The sequence below is a fragment of the Oncorhynchus tshawytscha genome, linkage group LG34 (genome assembly GCF_018296145.1).
Source record: "Oncorhynchus tshawytscha isolate Ot180627B linkage group LG34, Otsh_v2.0, whole genome shotgun sequence".
Classification (NCBI taxonomy): domain Eukaryota; kingdom Metazoa; phylum Chordata; class Actinopteri; order Salmoniformes; family Salmonidae; genus Oncorhynchus; species Oncorhynchus tshawytscha.
Window position 1 is genome coordinate 15,758,036 of NC_056462.1, and position 12,691 is coordinate 15,770,726.

Below are 12,691 nucleotides of genomic sequence, written 5' to 3' on the forward strand. Positions count from 1 at the left end.
CTAATATATATATATATATATATATAAAATATATATATATATATATATATATATATATATATATATATATATATATATATATATATATATATATATATATATATATATATATATATATATATATATATATATATAAAATATATATATATATATAAAATATATATATATATATATATATATTATATATATATATATATATATATATATATATATATATATATATATATATATATATATATATATATATATAAAATATTATATATATATATATATATATATATATATATAAAATATTTTATATATTAGTTTGAAACGCTGTCTTGCAGTACTTCATTTTAGAAACTATGATGTTTGGTGTTAGAGCTCAGTGTAGCCAGCTGGAGAAAACGATTCGCAGGCCAAGATAAACTAAATGAAGCCTATCTATATTTATTTCCAGTCAATGTAAACAGCCAAATGTTTTCATGCATCTGGACCATAAATGGCGCACATCCCATACCTGGCAGCATGTCCAAGTGGATCATTTTCAAATTCTCCCTTCCTCCCTCCCTCTAGTCTGTATATATATAGTATGGGCTGATATAGGCAAATAATGTTAGATAGTCATGTAATGGTCCACATGAGAATTTCTGGTAATATATCCTCTATCTGCGGCAGAAGGGGGGGCACATTTTGATCTTGCCTAGGCTGCAGAATTGCTGGGACTTTGGTTGTTTGTCCCTCCCTAGACATAGTTTGACAAACCCAGTTTTAAATAATAATTTGCACGGGCATCATGTTGCACCAAGAGCTCCATGGCCATAAGGAGAGTAAGCTTGTCCATGGTGGTCTGCGAACCCACGACCTTCCAGCTCGCAATCAAAATCCCAATATTGCCATGTAACACTCTCGAGGTGAAAAACGGTTTGTCAATCTGAATATCTAAGACTCTGGTCTGTCCTAGGAGTGGGGGGAAAGGTAGACATGTTCTCAGCTATACTACGTTTCATTATTATTTTGGATAGAGGGCGGATCACTTTTTTCAGCGTTCAGGGAGGGTCAAGTGAAAATATATTTGGACTAAATTAGGGTCATCCATTTTAATTTCAGAGAGGTCTGATTTTCTCGATGTATCCCTTATTATGAATAACTTACAGTCCCTTACCTTAGCTGTCCTATGGGTGATACTTAACTGTTGTCTGTCTGTCATCTGCTTCCCATCTGTCCGTCTGTTACTCAGTTGGTGGTTGTTGTTTTCCATACTCAAAACACAGACCCCCTTTTTGAGAAAATTATTCATCATTTCATTTCATTCTTCTTCCCTCCTTTTTGTCATCATGGCCACACCACCAAACCAGGGAGGGATGTCGGATTGAGAATGTGCAAAAGAATATTAAATGCCGGAAGTATGCCTTCAACATGCTGCAGCTGATGGCATTCCCCAAGATCTACCGGCCGCCGGAGGGGACCTATGGGAAGGTTGACTCCTGAACCCAACCTATATGTAGGAACTAAGATGGCTACGTCCTAATTCTCCACCCTCCACAGGGAGTGTGCATGTGCACACTTTGGGAGAAGTGTAGGGAAACAGGACACAGCCTGTGTAAAAACAAACCATATGATTCCTGACGTAATCTAATCCAAGCAGTAAATATAGTAGCAATAGAAATAGTCTATAGCCATGCGCTGCAGGTCCAGATGTAAAAAAGTAATGAAAGGTTGTAGGTGTTTCTGATATTGGCCATGTTATGTAACGTTGCTGGGGCACACTGTTTTCTCTGAGTTAAGTTTGTCCATAATTCTTGTTCAGGTGTTCCTTTGTCACTTTCTTCTTTGCTGAGTCATCATTTGTAATTCCGGCGAAGCGTGTTGCTTGCCAATTGAGCATACTTTCTCATGCTGTTTATGAAATGCCTTAAAGTCAACACAGTAACTCATTTGCATGAGATGTGGCTTGAAGGAAGCCTTGAGAGGTTCTATAAGTGAGAGAAAAAGCTGAACAGACTTTCAAGTTTAGCTTGTTGTTCATGTTCCCTCAGCCTTCTACATAAGAGACCTGTCTGTCCCTTAAGGAGCCTGAGAGAGCTTACTGTAAATATAATTTAATTCCATGAATATGTTCTCCTCTTATTCTCAATCATGGTTGCTTTTACGACCACCTCATATTTTTTTGTACAATAACTCAATTGTAATGTGTCTCACAAAATTTGTTGAATTACTGCCATACCTATCACATGCTGTATGTAACTTTACTTTTGTTTAAAAATATTGTTTTCCTTTATTTTCCCTCCACAATCAGTCAATTGAAAACCAAACCGTAACCCCTTTGTATCATATTTATTTTTATATTCTTTTTAATCCGTTTTTATGCTTTATTCAGGGTCATTGTCTTGGATTCAAAAGCATCCAAGGCTCTTCCTGTATGTAAAATATCTTTGTTTGCGCTTTGCAATGTGTTGCATTCCTGTTTATTTAATTAAAATACATTTGATTCAATTGCTTGGGATGGATGTTAATATCTGTGTCCATCTTATTAGGGCAATGGATGTTGATCTCTCTGAGGCAGGAATGTCCAAATAAGAACACACACACGCACACACACGTACACAGTTTCCTGATAGGGAACTGATCTACTGAGGGAGTTCCCTTTTTCACAATATTGGCTTCAAACCAGTTCAATGACTCTCCAGGGTTAGAAAGGGGTTTGTTACATTATCTCAGTCAGTTGCTAATATTGCAAACCCTTATCTGAACATTACTACACTGGGCATTCCAGAGCCTGAGCAGCAGCTTCAGAAAACTAAAGAGCTCACGGGCAATTGGCTGGATAATGGACTCCTGGTGTATCACTGACGAAGACATGGCGGAGGTCAAGAAGGAAGCGTTGGAGCGTCTGCGTCCGTACCTCTGTGAGAAGCTAGTGGCAGACCGCCACCTGGACTACCTCCGGTCCAGGAGGGTCCTTACGCGGGACGACGCCGAGGACATCTGCTGCAGGGTGGGGAACAGCAAGAAGACCGGTAGGATGCTGGACTACTTAGCCGAGAACCCCAGGGGCCTCGACTACCTCGTGGAGTCCATACGCCGAGTGAGGACCAAGGACTTTGTCATCGGGAAGATCACCAGCGAAGTCGAGGCGGTGAAGAGGAGAGAGACGGCCATCTTGTCAGCAGCAGGTAGATCTCCGCCAGTCTGTATATGCAAAGAGAGAACTCCCTTTGTGTCGTTGCAGAGTGACAGTACTGGATACAAAGGCAGTAGTGAAGCACAGTCCATCCAAACCTCTCTGTCTAACTCCGAAGACAAGTGGGGTCAAAATGAAGCATCCTTTTTCTGGAGTGCACTTCCTGAAGGAGTTAGTGTCTCTTCTCTACACAGTCTGCCAAAACCAGGAGAGCAGGGCGCTCCTTCAGTGCCCATTGAGGACTTCGAGCCCGGGACCTTAGAGTCTGAGAGCAGTGACCAGTTTCACACCCTCCGTTCCTTTTCAACCCCCCCCTCTGTGATGAAGTAATACATAATGCCTGGATGTCTGGATTCAAACACAGGTTGGATTATATGGGGACAGTAAAGGGTTAGGTTTTATTGTGTCATAACTGTACATGTCATCGTTATCTAATGTTTTATTTTCCATATCATAAAAGCTTACAGTGAATCCACAAGACGTGGTTTCTAACACGTTTGTTCGAGCAATACAATGTTTTACTGAAAACTTTGTTATTGAAATGCAAAAAACCCCTGTAGTTCTCCATCAAGAAAAAAAACAGAACTATTACAAAATGGATGCGTGCCAGAAAGTTGTACTGGAGACTTTTAGTTTCATATCGTCATCTGCCACAGTATCAGGAAATGGAGCAAGGCACAGCTTCCTGTTTCTTTGAAGCACGGTCCCACTTCATGTCCCTATTTAACTTCTGCCAGGCACCCATATTCTAGGAAATGATCAAATCAACATGTTTATTTTCTGGGATTTTATTTTGATTCAGGATGTGCAAAAGAACTCTAAGGGAAACTAGTTAGTGACAGTTAGTGTGCATATGACATGGACGATGAAACAAAAACATGTAAAGCTCCAAATAGGCATTTCAATAAATGTGTTAATAAATATGACTAAAGTACATATGCAAAAGTTATTTGATTATATACAAAAATATAAACAGCTAGTTACAATTACACTTGAACTGAGAGGTAATATACATTTGGACACGAGCACTAGCTGTCACTCTGCTAATTTCTTCACATACTATCATGACCAAAGGTAGAATAACACACACATGACATTGTTTGCTACGTTATTTATGAAAAACAATTTAAACATATTTACAATATATTCAACTGACAGTTTGCCCTATTCTCTCCAAAAGGCGCTCCAGGTTGTAGAGGAATATTGTGGAGTTGGCAACTCTCTGTGCCTCACACGGTGAGCATCTAGAACTGTTCTGTAAATGCAGAAAGAAAAGAGAAGCAATACAATTAGATGAACACAATATTCATTGGAAAGCAGAGTGACATTGCCATTCAAAATACTGTTGCTGCTAATCAAATGAATGCCAATCAAAAATGTATTGCTGTTGAACAATTGGAAGTATGGAGCGTCAGGACTTTTCACAACACATATTTGGGATAAACTTCAGAACTTTATTTAAAGGTTGACTTACATATTGGCGTTCATGTTCTTCCAATTGTTTTTTCCGATGGTAGATGGATGTTTTTATTTCGTCATAGTAGTTATCTGTGACCGACATGTCCTCGAACAGGACAACCTCCAACTCCAATAAATAACAGTGCATGAACTTAAAGATGCAGTTGTCCTGGGGAAGAACAGAACCACAGGCTGTGTTACAGTATATACACAGACTATAAAACATTGATCTGGAAATCTATAAAAGTATGCAAAAGAGGTGTGTTCTAATCATGGCATTACAAACAGGGGCAGACTGGGACCAGAAATTGGCCCTGGCATTTCTAACACACTGAACCCTTTTTTTTCCATGACGCCCCACACCGCATTTTCAAAGGAACAAAAATAAACTGCTTGTGCTTTATTGCATATTGCTACAAGAACTTACATTGTAGATGTCATCATTGGTAGGAGCATACAAACAGGCATCTGATTTCTGACAAAGAAAACCACAGTTGTATGAATAATTGTTTATCCTTCAATGTCACACACATCACTAGTCCTTTGAAAATTCCTCCTTTACCCTAATTTCACACCAAACACGCCATACCAGGACTACAAGATATTCATTAGCTGTAGTCTTACTTCTATGGTACTTTTCAAGTTTTTCAACTCCGACTGAAGCTCTTTAACATCATGTATTGTCATCCCGTGTGTTTCAGCAGCACCAGCAATGGGCAAATGTGCGGTGGCACTCAGGCAGCTTTAATAGAAGAGGTACGGATGAATACAGGGATGATACACAACGTAACACACACAACACAATGAACTAATATGTCCTTTGTTTATTTTGTTATGATTGTGGTAATCTCTCTAAGGTATTTATAAGTCATATGGTTAAAAAATTATGTTGAAATGGCCAATCAGGAGTCTGAAATAATACAGGTTATATCACAACTGGCCGTGATTGGGATTGGAGGCGCACAATTGGCCCAGCGTCGTCCGGATAAGGGTTTGGCCGTGGAAGGCCGTCATTGTAAATAAGAATTTGTTCTTAACTGACTTGCTTAGTTAAATAAAGGTTAAATAAATACAACAACAAAAATGTCATAAGGCATGTTTGTATTCATATTTTTATTAGGGGTGCACAAATCAGCCCCTCAAGTTCCACTTGCTGGTTCTTGTTTCTCCCTGGTCCCTAATTGATTAATGCACTGTACCAGTCAAAAGTTTGGACACACTTTACTTATTCAAGGATTTCTTTGTTTTTACTATTTTCTACATTGTAGAATAATATTGACGACAAACTATGAAACAACACATATGGAATCATGTACTAACCAAAAAAAGTGTTAAACATATATTTGAGATTCTTCAACGTAGCCACCCTTTGCCTTGACAGCTTTGCACACTCTTGGCATTCTCTCAACCATCTCCATGAGGTGGTCACCTGGAGTGCATTTCAATTAACAGGTGTGCCTTGTTAAAAGTTAATTTGTGGAATTTCTTTCCTTCTTAATGCATTTGAGCCAATCAGTTGTGTTGTGACAAGGTAGGGGTGGTATAGAGAAGATAGCCATATTTGGTAAAAGACCAAGTCCATATTATGGCAAAAACTGCTCAAATAAGAAAAAGTAATGATGGACTGTCATTTCTGTTAAGACATGAAGGTCAGTCAATCCGGAAAATGTCAAGAACTTTGAAAGTTTCTTCAAGTGAAGTCCCTAAAACCATCAAGCGCTAACATGAAACTGGCTCTCATGAGGACCACAGGAAAGGAAGACCCAGAGTTACCTCTGCTGCAAAAGATAAGTTCATTAGAGTTAACTGCACCTCAATTAAATGCTTCACAGAGTTCAAGTAACAGACACATCTCAACATCAACTGTTCGGAGGAGACCGCGTGAATCAGGCCTTCATGGTCAAATTGCTGCAAAGAAACCACTACTATTTTTATTTATTTATTTAACTAGGCAAGTCAGTTAAGAACAAATTCTTACTTACAATGACAGCCTACAGTGGAACAGTGGGTTAACTGCCTTATTCAGGGGTAGAACGACATTTTTACCTTGTCAGCTCTAACCACTAGACTACCTACCGCCTCAAATCTAAAGGACACCAATAATAAGAAGAGACTTGCTTGGGTCAACAAACATGGACATTAGACCGGTGGAAATCTGTCCTTTGGTCTGATGAGTCCAAATTTCAGATTTTTGGTTCCAACCGCTGTGTCTTTGTGAGACGCAAAGTAGGTGAACGGATGATCTCCATTCTTCCCGTCGAGAAGAATGGTGGAGGCAGTATGATGGCGCTTTGCTGGTGACACTGTCTGTGATTTATTTAGAATTCAAGGCACACTTAACCAGCATGTCTACCACAGCATTCTGCAGCGATCATTTGTTTTTCAACAGGACAATGACCCAAAACACACCTCCAGGCTGTGTCAGGGCCATTTGACCAATAAGGAGAGTGATGGAGTGCTGCATCAGATGACCTGGCCTCCACAATCACCTGACCTCAACCCAATTGAGATGGTTTGGGATGAGTTGGACCGCAGAGTGAATGGATGCTCAGGATATGTGGGAACTACTTCAAGACTGTTGAAAAGGCATTCCAGGTGAAGCTGGTTGAGAGAATACCAATAGTCTGTAAAACTAGGCAAATGGTGGCTACTTTGAAGAATCTAACATATATATTGATTTGTTTATCACTTTTGGGGTTAGTACATTATTCCATATGTTTTTTCATAGTTTTTATGTCTTCACTATTATTCTACAATGTAGAAAATAGTTAAAATTACGAAAAACCATTGAATGGGTAGGTGTGTCCAAACTTTTGCCTGGTACTGTATGTCATTGGATGACTGGAGAGTCCATGTACTTGCTTACCCAGGTGTCAGTAAGTGTCTGACTGAAGGAATACCAAACTGTGGTGCTTGAGGACAGGAGTGGTGCACCCCGGCATGTATGTTTGAAGCATTCAAATTCCCAAATATATATTCTAATGGCATGGAACCAAGTGTCAAACCCACTCTGGGCACCATAACAATACAGAGATTTCCCAATGTGCAATAGTGATCTAATGAAGACATAACAACATTATTAGATTTACCCTCAAAGCAGTAAAATGAATGATGTCATCGCCCAGCTGTTTTAATAAATGAATCGTAATCTTAGCAATGCACAGGACTCGTGCAAGTGTATAGATACGAGAACCTCGCGAATGCTGAGAAGTGCATGGCTTGGTGTCATACAATCGGATTAAAGCATGCAGGGAGTAACAGTAAACGGTTGCAATCTCAACCACACTGCGTGCAATCTCAACCACACTGCACACTGCCCTAACCCATCTGGACAAGAGGAATACCTATGTGAGAATGCTGTTCATCGACTACAGCTCGGCATTCAACACCATAGTACCCTCCAAGCTCGTCATCAAGCTCGAGACCCTGGGTCTCGACCCCGCCCTGTGCAACTGGGTACTGGACTTCCTGACGGGCCGCCCCCAGGTGGTGAGGGTAGGCAACAACATCTCCACCCCGCTGATCCTCAACACTGGGGCCCCACAAGGGTGCGTTCTGAGCCCTCTCCTGTACTCCCTGTTCACCCACGACTGCGTGGCCACGCACGCCTCCAACTCAATCATCAAGTTTGCGGATGACACAACAGTGGTAGGCTTGATTACCAACAACGACGAGACGGCCTGCAGGGAGGAGGTGAGGGCCCTCGGAGTGTGGTGTCAGGAAAATAACCTCATACTCAACGTCAACAAAACTAAGGAGATGATTGTGGACTTCAGGAAACAGCAGAGGGAACACCCCCCTATCCACATCGATGGAACAGTAGTGGAGAGGGTAGCAAGTTTTAAGTTCCTCGGCATACACATCACAGACAAACTGAATTGGTCCACTCACACAGACAGCATCGTGAAGAAGGGGCAGCAGCGCCTCTTCAACCTCAGGAGGCTGAAGAAATTCGGCTTGTCACCAAAAGCACTCACAAACTTCTACAGATGCACAATCGAGAGCATCCTGGCGGGCTGCATCACCGCCTGGTACGGCAACTGCTCCGCCCACAACCGTAAGGCTCTCCAGAGGGTAGTGAGGTCTGCACAACGCATCACCGGGGGCAAACTACCTGCCCTCCAGGACACCTACACCACCCGATGTTACAGGAAGGCCATAAAGATCATCAAGGACAACAACCACCCGAGCCACTGCCTGTTCACCCCGCTATCATCCAGAAGGCGAGGTCAGTACAGGTGCATCAAAGCTGGGACCGAGAGACTGAAAAACAGCTTCTATCTCAAGGCCATCAGACTGTTAAACAGCCACCACTAACATTGAGTGGCTGCTGCCAACACACTGACACTGACACTGACTCAACTCCAGCCACTTTAATAATGGGAATTGATGGGAAATGATGTAAAATATATCACTAGCCACTTTAAACAATGCTACCTAATATGTTACATACCCTACATTATTCATCTCATATGCATACGTATATACTGTACTCTATATCATCTACTGCATCCTTATGTAATACATGTATCACTAGCCACTTTAACTATGCCACTTTGTTTACATACTCATCTCATTTGTATATACTGTACTCGATACCATCTACTGTATCTTGCCTATGCTGCTCTGTACCATCACTCATTCATATATCTTTATGTACATATTCTTTATCCCCTTACACTGTGTATAAGACAGTAGTTTTGAAATTGTTAGTTAGATTACTTGTTGGTTATTACTGCATTGTCGGAACTAGAAGCACAAGCATTTCGCTACACTCGCATTAACATCTGCTAACCATGTGTATGTGACAAATAAAATTTGATTTGATTTTTAAACAGAATGCATGCATAACAGCTACACTCCTGTGCATGCAAAGCTAAAGCTACATTTCAAGCTCTCTGTAAAAACACGTACATCAGAAATGTAATCAAACTGCAGCAAGCAATGCTGCTGTGTGTGTTTCATATGGTGCTATACCTCAATATTAAGAAGCAATTCCAGAGCTCAATGTTCAGATGCTGGTGTGGATAGTAATGGAAACCCCAGAAGAGACAGATCCATCGCACACTTTTCTAGAAACAATCACAAAAAAAGAAGACACACTGGAATGCCTCATTGTGTTTTTCTAGTTGGTCAACGCCCAGAGCTAGATGTTTTCCCAAGCTGGATCACAGCCAAAACTGTGAAAGTGAAAGTATATTAACAGCTTCTGGGAGAAAGTAACTTTTTTTTATACATTCATAGGAAAATAACAGAAGAACATACAGTTCTGCCATTTATCACTAAATATTCTTAATAAACACGTTTTTAGATGATAGATCTGAACGTTAACACAGAGCGAGCTTTCTTCTTGAATTTCTGAAATCGGTATTAATGTTTACTGGTTAGGGATAGCTTCTAAAGCCACAACGGTTATTGTAACTTTAAGAGTCAGATACTCTCCAGATCAAGGCAAAATAGCCTACTAGTTGTCTGGTCTACAGACTACAGACGTGTCACTCCAGCACCAAGTGGTTTAAATGTAATTTACAGTTAATTGACCCATAAGTCAATTGTGCCAAGTGTCCCGTGTGAGGACAAGCTATTGATAAAAAAAACGTGTTTTCAACCAAAACAATACGCATTTTCAATATCTTTTTAACGTTAATGTTAGTAGGCTGGATGAGTCATCACAAGTCAACAATCTATTTCCAAACTCCTGTGATTGACAAAGTCATATGTCGGTTATAAACATAGTGGCAGTGTGCCACGCGTGGACTTTGTTTCATAAAGAAGCACTTCGATCCGATAATTTCACCGTATGGCTGAATAACATGACAGAAGGCAATGTAAAATAGAAGCCGTGGTTTAGGCTAAATACATTTACTCGCCAGGCATATGCATTAGGCATACAATAAAACAAGTTTAGAAGTCAGACTGTCGCAGGAACTCCCTAGAACCTTTACTTTTTAGTGGTAACCTTGTAGCCTGTCAAATATCCAATATTGTACCCGAACATAACCTATACAATGTAGGCTAATGGTAGACAATTGAATATTTGTAAATTGAATACCTTTGTCCTGCGCTCCAATAAACGAATGCAAAAAAGGAGCACTGTCAAAAAACCTGTCATCAGCGTTGTTCGCTGCCCCCCGAGCAGTTAGGGCAAAAGCCAAGATCACATTTTAACATTATCCAAGAGTTATCCGTTTCATGTGTCGTAAATTCCAACCATGCGTTATTATGGCAAGTTTACCGATAAAAGAAACGTTTGGCTCATGTATTGCATGAGGACATAAACTCTGGGCCCTCGCCCTGAACACATGGTGTGCGCAATGGCGCGCTCACCAGCGCTGGGTTTGCTGTAGCCTAAATGTTGCACACACCCTCACATATTCGTCATACTCACATGGAAGCAGGTGTTTGATGTCAAACCTAAACTTCTATTTAATTCAAATTACCTCTAATACTGTAAATGTTTCATTGTAATCCAATTATACTTTGCAGTGAAACGACGTCGAAAGAAAGGCTATATGAAATTCCCGGAGATTACGCAAAGAATGTCTCCATTAATATAGTGTTTTAGTCCACCAGAACCTATTCTTAAACCCGGCTCAAGGAGAGTAAATATTTAGTACCCACTCATATACCACACCTGTGTTTGATGATGCCTATGATGGGTGATGGATGGCGGCTGCACAATGAGAATCACATAGTTTCCAAGTATTCCCACGCATAAGAGAGATAAATATTTGATCGTATACAAACGTAACAAGGTTTTAAATGATGTTTTAGTCAAACATCTGTTTGGGCATCATGCACTGAATTTACCTTCTACAAATTATTTGTATTATGTTCCGGCCCACCGACCATCCGCTCAAGAAAAAACTCGTCCCGCTGCTGAATCTAGTTGATGATCACTAGAGTAGGGTTTGACCATTGACTGGAGGTAGATATGAGTGGTTGATCGCATGTCATGAATTTTAGACTTATCATTCAAATATGTATGACTACCCATAACCAAGTAGCCTACATCTGATCTGACACTACATTACACTGACAAATCACTACTCAAACTATCATTGTAGTGCCACTAGAGTAGACTATTGTATACAAAATTGAATCTACAATTAACATAGGCCTACAGAAAGAGCATAACGTTTATTGGGGTTTTAGATCCTATTGACTTAGCAGTGATAGGGCAGCTACAGCTTCCACACAGTTTACAGATTCCAGACCTGCCAACCTTGAATGAGCCTAATGTTTTAGTGTACCACTTCATCGCAGTGGCGGCACCCTGGCCCCACACTGCTCAAATCATAGGCAAATGCACCTTTTTAAGCCTAATAATGCGGTTGGCAGAAGACTGGCTCAATATGAATGGTAGGCTATAAACTGTTATGGGTACTTGGTAATTGTCTGCTCTTCAGCAGCGAACATACTGTATGTTTAAATGTAAAATCTGGGGTGTAATCATTAGTCCAGTCGCAAAATGTTCTGTTTTGTAACTAAATCGTGAGTTTCTATTGGACAACTCCAGGTAAATCTGTTTAATAAACATTTTGCAACAGATCGGCGGAATGAATACACTTCAGGATTCTTCCTAGTATTGTCTGACAAGGTGGAGATTATGTAGGTCTAAAGTTGGGTAGGGGAGGTCTGGAGTGGGTCAGTCAATTTCCCTCCTGCCATTTCCTGAAATCTAGAGTCTTAAAGCGCAACTATGCCACTTTTCAAAATCATATTCATTAAGGCTAGGGCCTATATATCTAGCATCAAAATGGTGTCTACATACAGTATGTGAAAATGCAGGATTTCTGTGGTTAAAAAGATAAGTTCCTAAAAAAAGTCTGACATCAGTGTGGGATGAATTTTTAAAATTTTAAATACCTTATTTACATAAGTATTCAGACCCTTTGCAATGAAACTCAAAATTGAGCTCAGGTGCAACCTGTTTCCATTGATCATCCTTGAGATTTTCTACAACTTGATTGGAGTCCACCTGTGGTAAATTCAATTGATTGGAAATTATTTGGAAAGGCACACAGCTGTCTATATAAATCAAATTGTATTTGTCACATGCGCTGAATA

The 12,691-nt window shown here is 40.2% G+C and overlaps 3 protein-coding genes across 5 annotated transcripts in view; 2 read left to right on the forward strand and 1 right to left on the reverse strand.

Annotated features, from left to right (window-relative positions):
- LOC112237419 (type II inositol 3,4-bisphosphate 4-phosphatase) overlaps positions 1 to 2,475 on the forward strand; it is a 226,279-nt gene extending 223,804 nt beyond the window's left edge. For 2 of the 3 annotated variants that reach the window (XM_042311799.1, XM_042311807.1), the window contains one exon: positions 1,338 to 2,475. In XM_042311799.1, the coding sequence (XP_042167733.1) occupies positions 1,338 to 1,470 (133 nt within the window). In that variant the 3' untranslated portion in view covers positions 1,471 to 2,475. The remainder of the gene's footprint in view (positions 1 to 1,337) is intronic. The other variant, XR_006080748.1, reaches the window with a different exon arrangement.
- A 169-nt stretch (positions 2,476 to 2,644) lies between these two features.
- LOC112237420 (B-cell lymphoma/leukemia 10-like) lies at positions 2,645 to 4,661 on the forward strand. The gene has a single exon (XM_042311809.1). It carries the CDS (start codon positions 2,810 to 2,812, stop codon positions 3,491 to 3,493), a length of 684 nt encoding a protein of 227 aa, XP_042167743.1. The 5' UTR covers positions 2,645 to 2,809; the 3' UTR covers positions 3,494 to 4,661.
- On the reverse strand, positions 3,936 to 10,957 carry il15 (interleukin 15). Its single transcript, XM_024406017.2, has 6 exons — positions 10,674 to 10,957; positions 9,599 to 9,693; positions 5,246 to 5,363; positions 5,049 to 5,096; positions 4,638 to 4,790; positions 3,936 to 4,418 (listed from the first exon to the last, which is right to left on the reverse strand). The coding sequence occupies exons 1-6, from the start codon at positions 10,731 to 10,733 to the stop codon at positions 4,311 to 4,313; spliced, it is 582 nt and encodes a 193-aa protein (XP_024261785.1). The 5' UTR covers positions 10,734 to 10,957; the 3' UTR covers positions 3,936 to 4,310.
- Between the last annotated feature and the right edge of the window lie 1,734 nt (positions 10,958 to 12,691).

Excerpts from the sequence above, each read along its gene's own strand:
- il15 (XM_024406017.2), bottom strand. The coding sequence starts at position 10,733 with ATGACAGGTTTTTTGACAGTGCTCCTTTTTTGCATTCGTTTATTGGAG. Across the intron at positions 9,694-10,673 it reads TATTGGAGCGCAGGACAAAG|AAAAGTGTGCGATGGATCTG; the intron begins GTATTCAATTTA and ends GATTGTTTCTAG. Across the intron at positions 4,419-4,637 it reads AAGAACATGAACGCCAATAT|AACAGTTCTAGATGCTCACC; the intron begins GTAAGTCAACCT and ends CTGCATTTACAG.
- LOC112237420 (XM_042311809.1), top strand. The coding sequence starts at position 2,810 with ATGGACTCCTGGTGTATCACTGACGAAGACATGGCGGAGGTCAAGAAG.